Here is a 16,640-nt window from a genome sequence, read left to right as displayed (position 1 = left end):
CCCGTCACTCGGACTCTCACACCGTCACTCAGACTCTCACACCGTCACTCGGAGTGTCACACCGTCACTTGGACTCTCACACCGTCACTCAGACTCTCACACCGTCACCCGGACTCTCTCATCCCGTCACTCGGACTCTCACACCGTCACTCGGACTCTCTCACGACCGTCACTCAGACTCTCACACCGTCACCCGGACTCTCTCATCCCGTCACTCGGACTCTCTCACACCATCACTCGGACTCTCTCACACCATCACTCAGACTCTCACACCGTCACTCAGACTCTCACACCATCACTCGGACTCTCACATCGTCACCGGAACCCTTACACCGTCGCCCGTACTGTTTCACACCGTCACCCGGACTCTGTCACCCTGTCACTCGGACTCTCACCCTGTCACTCGGGCTCTCACACTGTCACTGGGGCCCTTACACCATCACCTGGACTCTCACACACCATCACTCGGACTCTCACCATCACTCGGACTCTCACACCGTCACTCGGACTCTCACACTGTCACCCAGACTGTCTCACACCGTCACTCGGAGTGTCACACCGTCACTTGGACCGTCAGACCGTCACTGAGACTCTCACACCGTCACCCGGACTCTCAAACTGTCACTCGGACTTTCACACCGTCACTCGGACTCTCTCACACCGTCACTCGGACTCTCTCACCATCACTTGGATTCTCACACCGTCACCCGGACTCTGTCACCCTGTCACTCGGACTCTCACACCGTCACTCGGACCCTCACACCATCACTTGGATTCTCACACCGTCACCCGGACTCTGTCACCCTGTCACTCGGACTCTCACCCCGTCACTCCGATGTTTCTGCCGCCTGCAGAAGTTAAATTTAGTTTGCAGGAATTTGTTTGGGAGCAGTCTGCCAGCTGTCACAGGGGTACAGTGACTCATGACAGAAATAGTTCAGTCACCTTCATCTGAGCACGAGGACGAACTGTACACACACACACACACACACACACACACACACACACACACACACACACACACACAGAAATGGTGTGATATGGCCCACCTCTACATGCTGGAGCCATCAGGTTCTCATCAGAGCGACATCTAGTGGCTGCCGTCACGAGGAGGATGAAGATGCTGTGTGTGAGGAAGAGGAGGAAGAGGAGCGGCTCTCCTCCTCCTCAATCAGCTTTTAGTGTTTAGAGAGAACGTCTGATTTAAACTCCATCCATCCGTCTTCTGCATGGCTCCAGAGCAGGATACACCCTGGACGGGTCCGTCACAGAACACACACACACACACACACACACACACACACACACATTCGCATTCGCATTCACAGCCAGGGGCAACTGATGGTCACAGATTAACCTCTCATACAAACGTGGGAGGAATCCAGAGTAGAAAACCTGCGCGTACACAGGGAGAACATGCAAACTCCACACAGGTCGGTGTTCGAACCGGGAGGCAACAACCACTTCTCGATATTTCATTCTAAATTTTATTGAGTTCGTGGTTTTCACTAAATTATTATCAATCTTTGTGTGATAAATTTATCAGTGTTCAGTCTAATTAATGTGAAATGGACTAAAATATTTATCTTTTACAAATCAGTTTGATATTTTTTTATTCTTATGTTATCTCATGGCTTTTTCTGATAAATTAATTTCTAATTGAAAATCCATGAAATTTAAGTTGTCATACATATTTTCTCAATCTGATTGTCAGTTTTGAGTCTAGTTTTAGTTTTTTTCTCCTCAGTAGTTTTTATTGTTTTGGCCTCTGTCGTCTGCTTCAGTCACATGAATAAACAGTAATAATGACTTCAAATGAAAATATTTTTAATATTTATATAATTTCCTTCTTAAATGATCAAATCCATTGAAATTGCATGTCATTTCGTATCGTGCTGTTTATTTGTGCTGTGTGTGTTTTTATTGCTGATGTTGTGGCAATTGTGTTTGTACACACGTGTGTTGTTTACCTGTGTTGTTTACATGTGGACCGGTTGTCTTTTGTCTCTGTTACCATGGTAACACCGGCTGCATGGACACCGGCGCTCAGTCCTGACTGTCGCAAAGCGCTTCAGCAGCCAATTAGTGCGGCGAAACCTCCGACCCGCGGACCCCGGTCCCCACCTGCACGGCGGTTACGTAACGGCACGCCGCGCCGCGCTCACGCACGCCGCTCGTGCACATTGTTGTGTTTTCCTTTTTTACCTGAGAGTCGTGCCGCGCGCTGCTCGTGTTTTCTCTGCAGACTCCTGCTCGGCTTTTACAGGCTGTCTGCATTGCGTCGAAAACCCCCCCCTCCTCCTCTTCCTCCCTCCTCCTCCTCCTCCTCCCCTCTCCTAACCCCTCCCTCCCTCCTCCCGCTCCTCTCCCTCCTCTCGGTCAAAGCCTGCAATATGCTTGCGGAGGAGCCGACACGGAGCGTCTCTCCGGAGCCGGAGCCGGTTTCCCCGCTTTGCTTTTCCTCCCGGCGGCAGACGGACAGCCGAAGAGCCGGGTCCTCCTGCTGATGCTGCAGCCTCCTCCTCCTCCTCCTCCTCCTCCTCCTCCTCCACTCCGCCGCTTCGCTGCTCCTGCTGCTCCTCCTTCGCTTCATCTGGGCTCCTCTCCGTCCTGTTTCTCCTTCACCTCCAGCATGATTTTAATAAGCTGTCAGGGATTTTTGCTGCGTTCACAGCCGTCTGAAGCCGCTACCTCCTCCTCCTCCTCCTCCTCCTACTCCTCCTCCTCCTCCTCCTGCAGCCTGCTCCCATCGACGCTGAAAGCCTACACCAAGAGGATACGGATGTTGACCAAGACAACATAGTCTATTAATATTTCACAGAGAGTGTAAAGCGATCTGAGGGCTGCTGGTGGTGGTGGTGGGTGTCCGGAGAGGTGGTGCGGTCCGTCCATCTGCTCTGCACAGGTACGTCTTCCGTCCGCCCCGTGGAGATGCTTCAGATGTACAGAGCGAACCCTCCTGAGTGTCTGTGCTGAGCGCAGGCTGGCAGACAGCAGCAGGAAAATGCGGTAAAATGCAGCGCAGGAGCTGCAGCATGCTGTTTTTCTGCTGCTGGCTGTGAGGAGGCCTGTGCGGACGCCTGTGAGGACGCCTGTGAGGACGCCTGTGAGGACCTGTGACCGTCTCACTCTGTCTGTTCCTGCAGGTTCCACATGTCCGGCTCAGAGGAGACGATGACGACGATGGCGATGAAGGAGAGGGAGGTTGTCTCCAGCTTCTGGCCTCAGTAGGAGCTTCTCCATCCCTGCCAACCTTCACCTTCGACTCCTCGACGCCCCCCCCCACCTTCCAGGCAGGATGACCGTGGTGTCCACCGAAAACATGGACGAGACCTCCACCCTGCCGGGCCACCCGCAGGACCCCTACCCGCCGGACGACGACCATGACGACCACGACTGCTGCGAGCGCGTCGTCATCAACATCTCGGGGCTGCGCTTCGAGACGCAGCTCAAGACGCTCGCACAGTTCCCAGAAACCCTCCTGGGCAACCCCAAGAAGCGGATGAGATACTTCGACCCTTTACGCAACGAGTACTTCTTCGACCGGAACCGGCCCAGCTTCGACGCCATCCTCTACTACTACCAGTCCGGGGGGCGGCTGCGCAGACCCGTCAACGTGCCGCTGGATATGTTTTCGGAGGAAATAAAGTTTTACGAACTGGGTGCGGAGGCGATGGAGAAATTTCGTGAGGATGAAGGATTTATCCGGGAGGAGGAGCGGCCGCTGCCAGAGAAGGAGTTCCAGCGGCAGATCTGGCTCCTGTTCGAGCACCCGGAGAGTTCGGGGCCGGCGCGAGGCATCGCCATCGTCTCGGTGATGGTGATCCTTATTTCCATAGTCATATTTTGTTTGGAGACTTTGCCGGAGCTGAAGGAGGACCCCGGCGGCCGGATGCATATCGTTGGAAACACCACGGTCTATTACCACGCCAACGTGCTGACAGACCCGTTCTTCGTGGTGGAGACGCTCTGCATCATCTGGTTTTCCTTTGAGTTGATTGTACGATTCTTTGCGTGTCCAAGCAAGGCTGCGTTCTTTAAGAACATGATGAACTCCATCGACATCGTGGCCATCATCCCGTACTTCATCACGCTGGGCACGGAGCTGGCCGACGACCAGGAGAACCGGGAGGGGAAGGGCGGCGGCGAGCAGGCCACGTCCCTGGCCATCCTGCGGGTCATCCGCCTGGTGCGGGTCTTCCGGATCTTCAAGCTCTCGCGGCACTCCAAGGGTCTGCAGATCCTCGGGCAGACCCTCAAAGCCAGCATGCGCGAGCTCGGCCTGCTCATCTTCTTCCTCTTCATCGGGGTCATCCTCTTCTCCAGCGCCGTCTACTTCGCCGAAGCCGAGGAGAAGGAGTCCTTCTTCACCAGTATCCCGGACGCCTTCTGGTGGGCGGTGGTGTCCATGACGACCGTCGGCTACGGGGACATGTACCCGGTGACCATCGGGGGGAAGATCGTGGGCTCGCTGTGCGCCATCGCGGGCGTGCTGACCATCGCGCTGCCGGTGCCGGTCATCGTGTCCAACTTCAACTACTTCTACCACCGGGAGACGGAGGGCGAGGAGCAGGCGCAGCTGCTCAACGTCAGCAACCAGAACCTGGCGTCGGACACCAACTCCAGCCGCCGCAGCTCCTCGGTGGTCAGCAAGTCGGAGTACATGGAGATCGACGAGGACATGAACAACAGCATCGACAACTTCCGGGAGGCCAACCTGAGGACTGCCAACTGCACCGCGCCCAGCCAGAACTGCGTGAACAAGACCAAGCTGCTGACGGACGTGTGAGGAGCCGCCCACGCCTCGCTGTACATAGTGTAGAAAATACCTGGATGCTTTATCTCCATCGGTGCATTTTACTCTTTTCTTTGATTCCTTCAAATGTGTGAAGATTTTCAGCCTCAAGAGGTCAAATTATTACTGAGAAAAAAAAGAACAGTTTGCAATAGAAGAACGATGAATCGGTGTTTGGGAACAACTTTTGATAAAATATTTATTCTATTTAGTAACTTGTACCCTCAAATGATCACTAATCCCACACATGGAGGTTTGGAAGCAGATTCTTTTGAAACAGAAGGCAGAATATGGAGGGAAACGGGTCATCCAGCTGCATTCTGGGAAATGCAGTTTGTCCCCCAAAGCAGAGAAGAAAATGTCAGTGCATTTAGAGTTGAGTGTCCTTGATTTTGACCGACTGCGGTTCTTCGGAGTTTACAGGCTTGCAGGTGCATTCTGGGAAATGCAGTAGGTTTTTTTTAAAGCTTTTTCTGGACTCGAGAGACGAGCCGTTAGTCTCTGTAGTGTCAGTTACACACCTTAAAAAAAAAAACGCCTCTGTTGTTGCAGAAAAGAGGCTCTGAGGTGCATTCTGGGTAGTGTAGTGCTTTGAAATCTTATTTAAAACTCACTGTGGGTCATTTCTGGTCCTTGAGTCAGTTAAAGTGTTCTTTATTTTAATCCAAACATCTCAAGGGAAGAGGTGAAGCTGAGAGCAGGTCTCAGTTTCCTTTTTGCACTGGTGAAATTCCGGCAGCTGAAGCACAAATGAAGGTCAGTGTGAGAGAGCGAGGCTCTGCTGTTTGCAGGAGGATTCATTTTACTTAGATTTGATTACAATTTGCTTTATTTAAATTTCAGACTCGAAGGATAAGTTTTCAAAGATATGGAAAAGCAGTGAAGGAGGAAACGTGGGAGCTGGAGTTTGCGGGAGCTTTATCCAAACCTCAGTTCTTTTCAGTAACGAAGTGTGTCTGTCGCCGATCTGCACGTCGTCCTCCTGGTTTGTTGTGTGCAGACTCAGAGATGTGCTGAGCCAGCTCGGAGACTCTCCACCAGGTGCATTCTGGGAGTTATATTTCCTCAAGTTAAACTGCCATTGAACATTTATAATGCTTTTCTCTGTGCCTCCACTTTTCCTCTTTTTTACGACTAGATTTAGCCTCTGTGTCATTCCAGCCTTTGACGAGTGAAATTAAAAAACCAAACCTTCTTCGAAGGTTGAATATAAAAGGTCGCTTTGCTTCAGGATTGAGCAGATTGATCTAAAACGTGACAAAATTTCTGTTCGTCCTGGAGACAGAAAGCCTTTGAGGGTGGAAGCGAGCCGATGCCGGGTCCCGCCACAGGGGGCGGTAGTGAGTCAGTCCGTGACGGAGGCCGTAGAGGAGGACGGACCGAGCGGAGACAGCTTTTTAACAAACTGCCGGGCTCAGCACTGCCACCCGCTGGACAGAAGGGACATTACTCCTGTTTTACATGCTGACTAACAATCACTGCAGGTTCCGAGGAGGGGAGATTCGAAGCACTTTAACATCCGTTCCGAGAGCAGCTAAACGTCTCATGGAGCAGATTCTTTGAGAATAACGCAGAATAAAACCGGTGAAACTGGAGCTCATGTTTTTTTTTGTTCTTCTTCGTTTTAATTTGAGGGTACAAATTACTAAATGAACTGGACTTCATCACTACTGCCATGTTTCTGAGTGAGAGACGCCCCCCCCACCCCCCACCCCCCCCACCCCCCCACTGCTGGCTTTAATAGGCACCTTATTATCACAGACACACACAGGAGGCCAGCGGAGGATCACTGCCCCCCCTCACCCCCCCTCAGCCCCCGACCGGCTGGAGGTCACTGTATGATGCCATGCAACGCTCCTTTATATAAACGCATGTGGAGACTCTTTTCTCTCTTCTAACGGCATGCTCAGAGACCGCGTCTGTTTTTCCTTTCTCTTTTTTTCTTTTTTTTACTCCTCCTGGATTTCTTCTTCTCTCATCAGTTTTCACCAGAAGTGCACTGGCTCTTTCTTCTTCTTCTTCTTCTTCTTCTGGTTCGGCTCGTTTCGGAGCTTTTACGTGTTGAATGTTGAAGGGAACAGGAACTCTCAAGGCATGTCAAAAAAAAAAAAAAAAAATCCTAAACAGCATTAAGGCCTGAACACGGTACAGCTATGTATACTCAGTGCATGACGTCAGTATTACAATGCTTGCAGCTGTGGAGGGACTAGTGGAGGAGGAGGAGGAGGAGGAGGAGGCGCATGATGACGGAGCCAGAGGAGACAAATCTGCTAGATTAAACAACGAAAAAATAGACAAAAAAAGTCAGAAAAGAAAAGACACGTCAAATGACCTTGTTTTTTAAAGAACAAAGTGAAGTTCGTGACTCGACATCCTCCTGTTTTTCGCTGGTCCGCAGCTCTGATCTTTGACAACGGCGTGCATGAGATCATTTGATGTGATTTGTGACTCATTTCTCTGTCGTTTTATTTGACTTTTAAACAGATTCAAGAAGAAAGGGGGAAAAAAGCAGCAGAGATGTATTTCGTTTCTCTCTTCGATTAGTTTCTAGTGCCTTGAAGCCCGTCTGGTTGTTGGATTGACTGAAGTGCCTCCCGTTAGCATGTGCAGCTTCACTTCTCCTGACGCAAACGTGCACGTGTGCACCAGTAGAGGGCGCTACACCGCCGTCTGTTCCGGGCTGGTAGAAGGTGACTGGCTGGCGCCACACAGCTGAACGCTGATCGCATTTCTGAGTTCTCTGTGGTAATATTTCTGAGATTTGAATCTGATTTATTCCAGCATTGCAGTTATGATTATTTCTACCACTAGAGGGCACCTTCCTCTCTTCTGGGGTCTAAAAGTCTGTAAGTGAACAAATAATAATGTTTTCATTTAATGCTAAATGACAATCGTTTTATTCTAAGTCAAACATTTGTAAGTTTGTGTTTGAGCACACGAGCTGCTAAAAGTATAATCAATCACATAACAAGCGAACTACTTTTCCACAATCGTCACTTAAAAAACCAGAAAACTAAAATTTAGGGAGCCAAGCTATGAAAATCGACTGATTCAAGCTAAGTGGTTCTTCCATTTGAACCTGAACACAATCTAGAACCAGCCGCTTCGATTCCCCCTGCTAAAGCGACATTTATGGACCAGCTTTAATTTTCATCTATTCACAAATGAAAAACCCAATTTATCTTCAGTGATAGCTTGTTTTCGGTTTTTTACATATTGATGATATAAAAAAGGCCCAAAGCGTCAGGGCTGTGAGTTTCTCTGTAGCTTTGTGTCTAAATGAGGAAAAGCTGGAGGGACTTTGGTCTTGTGGTGCATCGCAGCTGGAATAACTTCAAATGACGTCACTTCCGGTTAATAATCAGGTTTTTTTTGTTCCAGTCAATCACAAAATCAAAGCCCTGGAACATGTGGGCTGCCTGCTGTGGAGCTGTAAACACTGAATCTTGAGAGTTTATTAAAACCATGGAAGGTAATTAGCAGCAGCATTCCAGTATTTCAGGTGTGTGTAATTCCGCTCTTGTGCTCTGGGCGGCAGCAGTGAGTCACTCCTGCTGCTAACCAGACTGTGGCCGTTTGGAATCATCACACTTCTGGTTTTGTCTTTAGGCCTCAAAACAAAGACAAACACTTCCTACACACAGTGTTATTAACGCTCTACACGCTGTAGTGGAAGGTTTCACCTGGAATAAACACCTGGAAACATTTTGAGGCGGAAGATTTCAGAGACTTACTTCCGTCTGGAGATGAGGGAATGAAAACCACAAAGAACTTTCGATGTTTTTGTCAGAAAAGCACCAGAAATGCTTCAGACCCGGAGGCTCAGTGTGTGACGCCATCCTGCCTTCTGCAGCCCGTTTATGGAAAAAGTCCCTTTAAGTAAGACTTTAAATCAGCGGTGAACATCAGAGCGAGCGAGAGAGAGGGAGAGAGGGAGAGAGGGAAAAGAACTGCAGTTTTTTAACATTTCAAATCACATTTGGAAGAAAGTGGACGAGGACCAAATCTCTTTTGTACCACGTGATCCGAGCAGCTGGAAACACAAACCAGCTGCTTTCAGCTGATTTCTTTACTTTTCCTGATTCAAACTGCCGTTAAATCACCGCTGATGTTACCGTTTACAGCTTCTCCGAAATCTGATTCACACGTTCAGAAAAAACAAACTTTTATGTGTGAAACATGAAATCATCGACGATCCTTTGTGTTCTGAAAGGTTTCTGCTCATGATTTGTGAAAGTTTGATCTCACGCCACACTTTTTAATCCAGTAGATCTGACTCATGTCATTTATACAGATCTGAAGAGATTGATTGTGGTGAAAACTGAGCGAAGTTCAAACTGCAGGAACTTTATTTTATTCCAAAAGTAACAAAACTGATGAACGATTTTTTTTTTTAAACTTTGATTAGCAAAGAAAATTAATGAAAATTTCTGAATGATCTAAATTTCTAAAGATGAGGATATGAGGAAGAAAGTGATGATGGTGATGATGAAGCTGTCGATGATGTTGATGGCGATGACGATGACTTTTCCCATTCAAAGCGGGACCGTGAACACATCTTTATAACTAGCTGATAACTAGTAGTGTGTCTCCAGTCGGAGGACTGGTTAGTCTCTCAGCCGAGTTAGTTAGTCGGTTAGCTTTAGCTCGTGTGTCTCCTCTCAGTCTGCAGCTGAAGATAAATGTACGTGTCTCTCCTTTACGGACTGCTGAGAGGCTCCCTGAACGCAGCGCCTCTGTTTGTTTTGTCTTGTTTGTTTATTTTTTTGTTGATTTTTATTTATTTGTATTTTTTTCTGGTTGGCAGCCTTTGTTCTGGTTATTTGTCGGTGACAGATCATCTGTAACCTGCCAGGTTCATCACTCTCATCAGATAGAACCAAATCCAATAAACTCTGAGAGATCAGGCCTCCTCCTCTTTCCTGGAGCTACTCTAGAATGTGTAGCTCTGTGCTGCAGCACGACCTGCTGCAAAGCCACAGCTCTGTTTGTATAGATCTGTTGTACGTGCCCGTGTGTTACAGTCTGCATTGGAACACTGTGTTCTTTAGCACACAGATCTTTTCAGTTTTTATTTTCATTTTAATTGAAATTAGTGATGTAGAAATGTGTGTTTGTATTCATCAGGCAGGGCTGATGTAGAACACAATGAAGCAGAACAGGAGACTGCAGGAAATACTGTAACAGTGAGATCAAGTACAAGACTTTTAAATAGCACACACACACACACACACACACACACACACACACACACACACACACACACACACACACACACACACACACACACACACACACACACACACACACACACACACCAGCGACAGAGTAACCTGTGATCGGCCCTCTGGCTTTGTTTTTCCCTCCAGTCTCAGGTGACAGAATTAGCTGTTAACACTTTAACCTGTGTGTGTGTGTGTGTGTGTGTGTGTGTGTGTGTGTGTGTGTGTGTGTGTGTGTGTGTGTGTGAGAGAGAGAGAGACAGAGAGAGGTTTGTCGGCATTAATCATTCAGGAACACCCAAAACGCCTCTTTTAAACCCTCAAACCACCACCTGTCCTCCTCAGTCCGGTCTCTGGGCCTCGCGCGCCCACCTGCACCTCGGCAGCCACGGGCTCAGGGCGCCCCCTGTTGACGATAGGAAGTAAAGAATCATCACGTTGTAATTTGGATTTTTATTTGGCCATCAGAGGCCACGTTGAGCAAACTTTCTAAATATTACTTTGTGGTTTGAAACTATTTTTTTCTGGATTCTGACTGGTTTTCTGGTGGTTTAAGAGCACTTTCTGTTGCTTTAGTACTAATTGTTGCTGGAGTACAACTACTTTTTTTGTCAGAAATACTTTTTTTTTAATCAGGAAGAGTTTTTGAGATACTTTTATCTGGTTTAGGAGAAGTTTTCACACTTTTATCCTTTATTATTTCAATTCTAGACTGATTTTTATTCTGACTTTGTTCTTGTTGTTTGTTGTTTTAGGAACAGTTCTTAATGCTTGTTGGAGGGTTTTCTAGATTGTGACCCATTTTTTTTTGCCCGTTTAGGACGAGGTCTCTGGTGTGTGTGTGTGTGTGTGTGTGTGTGTGTGTGTGTGTGTGTGTGTGTGTGTGTGTCCTGGGTGCAGGTTAAAAAGCAGAGCCCCCCCCACCCCCCCTCAGTGGGGGGATTAGAGGGGATTTGGGAGCTACATTAGGAGGAGACCCTCTGACGGCCGTCACTCTCATCAGCAGCTTCAAATCTGTCATGTGTGCCGCTATTTTAGGAGTTGTACACAAACATGGCGGTGAAGGCCCCCGGGCCCAGGACCAGCGTGGACCAGCTGACCCAGGACCAGCATCCAGGCCGAGTCCCAGCTGACTGGAAACCCACTGTTTTAAACCACACACTGCTGAATCAGCACAGGAAGCATGACCGGTGGACAGAGGGACTCTGACTGAAGCACTTCCAGGACCAAGCGAGATCCGGTCATGGTTCCTCCACGTGTCCAGGTTCTGCTCTGTCCTCTGCTGCGATTGGATGAAGACGGACTGAAAGGGCATTAAATCAGAAGAGTTCAGGACTCGTGGCTGAAATTAGATTAAAAAATGTGATTAAAGAAAATCGAGATCATGTGAAATGAAGAACTCCAGCTGTCTGCTGGATGCTTCCAGGCTGCTGGTGGTTCTGTTCGGGTCTCTCTGTGTTTTCATGGTTTGGATTTTCCTTTGTCCGGGTTATATTTTCCAGTTTTAGTCCATCTCAGCTGCTCTCCTGATGCTGTCTTGGAGAAGAGGGATCTGGACTCCTGGTAGGACTCAGAGGTCAGAGGTCAGAGGTCCCACTGATAGCTGTTATCAGTCACCAACTGAAGCACCTCCAGCCAGATGTGAGACATCTGGCGCCCTCTTCTGGTCTCATTATAGAGCAGGTGTTTAGGAGGCAGAAGACGTGAAGAAATCCACGACTCACTGCAGGAGGCTGCCGCAGGAACACCACACAGGATTAATTTACGCATCAAGCAACAGAGAGAAGACAGAGAATTTAAACAAATGTAGATTCACAGACCAGGTTAGAAACAGCTGACTGTGAATCACAGCCTACAGCACCACCTGGTGGCCGCTCTGCAGCACTGCAGCTCCCTCGCTGCGGGAGGGAAGCTTCGCCATAGCAACAGGGTTATACTACTACTGGACGTCGCCATGGCAACAGGGTTATACTACCGAACCTCACCATAGCAACTCATCGAGTGAAGAGAGGATGAGAAGAAAAAAAAAACAAAACTACAGGACGGAAACAAGAAGAAAGAGAAAGCAACACAAGCACGTGGAAAGTCGATGAAGACCGCTCCCTGAGATTTGGTTCCAGTTTTCCTCCAAACAGTCGGACTGGATTTAGGAAGGTGTGCTTCCTGAAAGTGGCGTTCCACCAAGTTTACTGCTCTGTCCCGCTCAGGTGGAGCCGGCCCACAGGTGGGGTCCGGGTGGAGAAGAGGAGCAGGCGGAGGCGGGAGTGGTGTGTGAATGAAATGATTTGACCTCGGAGCAAAAACACCCCGAGATCCCTCCGTTCTCATTCAGAAAGCGACTAAACTGGTGGATGGGGGATGAAGACTCCTGCTGCTCCTCTCCAGGATTTGGAGATTACTTCTTAGTCCCACACAATCCTCGTCCATGAGAGTCCTGCTTCTATCAGCGGAGGCCTGGGAGACTCGCTCATGTCTGTTTCTAATGTGAACCATGACTTCTGCTGGAGGAGTCAGAAAAATCAGTGAAAGTTTACATGATTCTGAGGAATTCTCCAACATATGACGTGTGTGTGTGTGTGTGTGTGTGTGTGTGTGTGTGTGTGTGTGTGTGTGTGTGTGTGTGTGTGTGTGTGTGTGTGTGTGTGTGTGTGTGAGCGGCGGTTCACACTGAGAGTGTGCTTTGTGTCATTACTGTAAACAGCAGGCCCAATAGCGCCACCAGCTGGCTGCTGCTCTGTTTCATGAAGGACCCGACAAAAAAAATCACTTCAATATTAAATAAATTTATAATAAAATTATATGTGTGCGCGTACGTGCACGCTCACCCGCGCACGCCCACACACATACAGAGAGGATGCTATACTAACCAGAAGACTCTTAAATCCAGGCTTTTTCTAAAGCTTTTCACTCTTAATACCCTCACTATATGAGAGAGAGAGGGAGAGAGAGAGAGAGAGAGAGGGAGAGAGAGAGAGAGGAGGGGGAGTGGGGGATCTGTCTGGGGATTTGGACAGCTGTCAATTAAAATCCCTCGACACAATCTCCTCTCCATCAGCGCCGCGGCATCGCTCTGCTCAGCAGCACTCCTCACACGTCCTCCATCTTTTTTTTTTCCTCGGATGCATTTGTGCGCTTGCATGTGTGCAGTGTGTGTGTCGAGCAGCATGCTGTTATTACTTCTGCAGGCTGTAATCCCCCCCCCCCCCCCCTCCCTCCCTCCACAGCAGCCCGGGTTGACTTGTATAACCAGCCAAGGGCGCAGTGGGTCTGCTGCTCGGGCTCTCTGACGTGAGGTTGCAGGTTCAATCCCCTGTCCGTATGCTGGAGTGAGCTCGAGCGAGACGTCTAATCCCATCGATCTCGCAGCTGGTGTGTGTGTGTGTGTGTGAGGCTGTGGTGAAGAAGCTAACGTCTCCCACATGTGGATGATTAGTCAATTATATTTCTACATAGAGCGGCAGCAACTTCAAATATATATCTGTCAATTTTGTGTCAAAATTTAGAGAAATAATATCATCAATACTAACATTATGGGTGACTGAACTCTGGTAACCAAGTCACAATAAAAGCTTCACAGCATCAGGTTTTTTCATTTTATTTTTTTTTTGTTTTATGTTTTTTGCCAACAGTTGTGTTTTTTCCCATTTCTCCTGAAAGCAGCACACTCACCAAAATCAAACTGATCAACCAATGAGCAACAGGTGCAGCAGGTGAGGAGGCAGAGGAGGAAGGAGGGAGCAGAGAGGTCAGCTGAGAGGTCAGCTTGGCTCCTGGGTTTGTGTGAAGGCAGGAAATGTGTTTTTACTAAAGGAGAGAAATGAAGCTATAATGATCGTTCTGCCTCACTCATGTCCAAAAATAAGAAGGCGGAGAAGTGGAAACAAGTGGGACCTGGAGGAGCTGGAAGAACAGGACTTGGATCCGCCGCCTCGTCCAGCGTTAAAGATCATCATCCAAACGGTAAGATCCACCAAACTCGAAGGAGACAGCGTCTGGGAGGAAACGTGTGTGAACTGCTGTCTTTGCAGGGAAGAATGAACAATATTACAATTTAGACGGTTTCAAAAAAACAAAGCAAAAAGCTGCCAGTCTGGGAAAAGCATGTTGTTAAAAAAAAAGATGGATTAACAGACATTCAGGCTTTTTTCCACAGATGTTTCAGTAGATTCATGAGCTGATGTTGTTGATTCATTGAGAATAAAGAAGCTCTGTGTCCGCTGGCAGCCCTCTGCTTCCTCCAGCCTGATTAAGATGACACTGATGTACTGAGACTTTGAATGAAGGATGACGGGATCGGACAGAAACCTTTTGGTCGGACCTACGGGAGGAAGCGCAGCGCGTCTCTGATGGCGCACGCTAACGAAAGGTCAAACCAGGAACTGAACAGGAAACGCTCTGCGCCGCTTCCTCTCGTCCTGCCCGGTCTGCGTGAAGCAGAAACAACACACTGTACATGGAATCCAGTGGGGGGAACGTGCTCCTCCGGCCCTGCACACACCGAGGACTCCTGTCCAGCATCGTGCACGTGAACCTGACCCACATTTCCCTGACAGTCCGAGACGCGCCCGCCACACGGAAGACAAGCGGAAACTGGGCTTCCTCAGCCCACAGAGGACCTCAGTGCAGAAGTTCACGTGTTTGCAGATGCGTGCAAACCCACGCAGGCGCATGCACATAGATGCAGACGGATGAGCGCAGGCACTGAGATGTGTGCACGTGCACGCAGACGTCTGCAGGAACATGCAGACTCGAGCAGCCGTGTGCAGACATGCATGGCAGGATGGAGATGCAAACGGGCATGCACAGGCTTGTGGACATGCGGATGTGTGCAGATGTATATAGACTTGCGCAGACGCACGCAGGCATCTGCCGACGTGCACGGACCTCTGCAGATGTAAATGTATGCAGACTTACGCCGACTAATGCAGACTTATGCTGACTTATGCAGACTCACACAGATTTATGCAGACTTACGCAGATGTACACAGATGTGCGCGGATTTAAGCAGGCGTGCGCAGACGTACGTAGGCCGGCGTACGCAGCCGCTCGCAGCCGCTCGCAGTCGCGCTGAGCTCCGGTCTAAAGCGGAGAAGGTGACCTATTTAAAAGGTTGGTTTCTTGGCCCTGCGGGTGGATTAGCAAACAAAGCAGGAACACTATATTTATCCTCCTCCTTATCTCATGCTGCCGCCTCATCAGGACGACAACCCACAGCAGATTAATGCCCCGTCCCCACTGCACCAGCAACCCCCAGCCACGCTCCGCCACTGCACCACCGCGCCGCGCTGCCCCTTCACGCACCGCACCGGGCAGCGGGAGCCGACATGAGGCCGCCCCGGAGTGAAGCCGCTCGGCGCTCCAGGAGGAAGCGGTGGCGTCGCCGACGCTTCGCCGTGTTTCTGGCGTGAGACGACGGCGTTGGCACCGAGAGCAGCAGAATCTGAAGAATCAGCAGCACAGGCGTTAGCATTAGCAGCAGCATGAAGCTGCTGATGATCCTCAGAGCTGTGAGAGCTGCTCTTGTGGGTTCTAGTTGCTGGCGGTTACCTGTTGCTATGGTTACCCCCCCAAACACACACACACACACACACACACACACACACACACACACACAGTTTAGAAAAGTGAAGCTCCTACGGGATGAGGGCTCCTCGTCGCCATGGTCACCACCGTAGTACACACACGTGAAGACTGATCGCCACACAGCTGAGCGGACATCTTTCTTTCACGGGTCCCAAAGGACCAGTTATCGTCTTGTGAATGAAACCAGCCTCGTAAAAATATGGTTTATAACGACAGAGTGTGTTACTGAGACCGTTTCTCGGGGTGTTCGTGAGGAAAAGGTGCTGGGAAGGTGTGTGAATCAGACATGGGAGGTGTTAATGAGTCGGTGAGACATTTGGACTTGACGGAACGCTTTAATGAAACGTTACTGCAGCATGTTGATCACATGTCCGGGTCCGGGGAGCGAGACGGGAGTGAAGCTCGGTCACTGAATGTGCAGACGTTCTAATCACATGTCAATGAAACGTGTGACTAAGGAGTTATTGAGACGTTGGGGTGTCTCACTTGCGTTAAGGTCCATGTCTCAGCAGGACATGTTAGAGACACGTGTCGGTGTTTTGCATGTTTCAGATGGACTCCGATGGTCCTGCATGTGTGTTTTTTTCTTTTTTCTTTTTGTGTTTTTCCCCTCTTATACAACAGCAGCTCCCAGCAGCTCTTTAATGTGTTCGGCACAAAGCCGTTCCACATGAGCAGCTCCGGTGGCTCCTTTTCATCCGGGGCCCTTTATGGCCTTTGTGCAGCTCCAGTGTGGCCGGGGGCCCCGGGGCCCCGGGGCCACTCTCTGCTCTTTATGTGGGACGCTTCCTGCTGCCGCTGAATGGAGGAAATGGACTCTTTATTTGTCCTTCTTTCACAGAGCAAAGTGAAGCTGACATGCAGACACCTCCTCCTCCTCCTCCTCTTCCTCCTCCTCCTCCTCCTCCTCCTCCTCCTCCTCCTCCTCCTCTTCCTCCTCCTCCTCCGCCTCCTCTTCCTCCTCCTCCTCCTCCTCCTCGCTGCTCGGTGCTTCGCTGGTAGCCTGGAGGTCAAAGGACTGGACTTGGAAACACCACAGG

The 16,640-nt window shown here is 49.5% G+C and overlaps 1 protein-coding gene and 1 long non-coding RNA gene across 2 annotated transcripts; one reads left to right on the top strand and one right to left on the bottom strand.

The window, feature by feature from the left end:
• Positions 1 to 2,593: 2,593 nt before the first annotated feature.
• Positions 2,594 to 16,531, bottom strand: LOC115404060 (uncharacterized). The gene is made up of 2 exons (XR_003933294.1): positions 16,469 to 16,531; positions 2,594 to 2,697 (listed from the first exon to the last, which is right to left on the bottom strand). It is a non-coding gene; the product is annotated as an uncharacterized LOC115404060 (long non-coding RNA).
• On the top strand, positions 2,685 to 4,922 carry kcna1b (potassium voltage-gated channel, shaker-related subfamily, member 1b). Its single transcript, XM_030113149.1, has 2 exons — positions 2,685 to 2,905; positions 3,147 to 4,922. Exon 2 carries the CDS (start codon positions 3,299 to 3,301, stop codon positions 4,787 to 4,789), a length of 1,491 nt encoding a protein of 496 aa, XP_029969009.1. The 5' UTR covers positions 2,685 to 2,905; positions 3,147 to 3,298; the 3' UTR covers positions 4,790 to 4,922.
• Positions 16,532 to 16,640: the final 109 nt, after the last annotated feature.

Source organism: Salarias fasciatus, chromosome 17, assembly GCF_902148845.1.
Source record: "Salarias fasciatus chromosome 17, fSalaFa1.1, whole genome shotgun sequence".
NCBI lineage: Eukaryota > Metazoa > Chordata > Actinopteri > Blenniiformes > Blenniidae > Salarias > Salarias fasciatus.
This window is presented reverse-complemented; position numbering and strand designations above follow the sequence as displayed.

What these genes read in the sequence shown, in the direction of transcription:
- kcna1b (XM_030113149.1), top strand. Translation starts at nt 3,299, where the DNA reads ATGACCGTGGTGTCCACCGAAAACATGGACGAGACCTCCACCCTGCCG.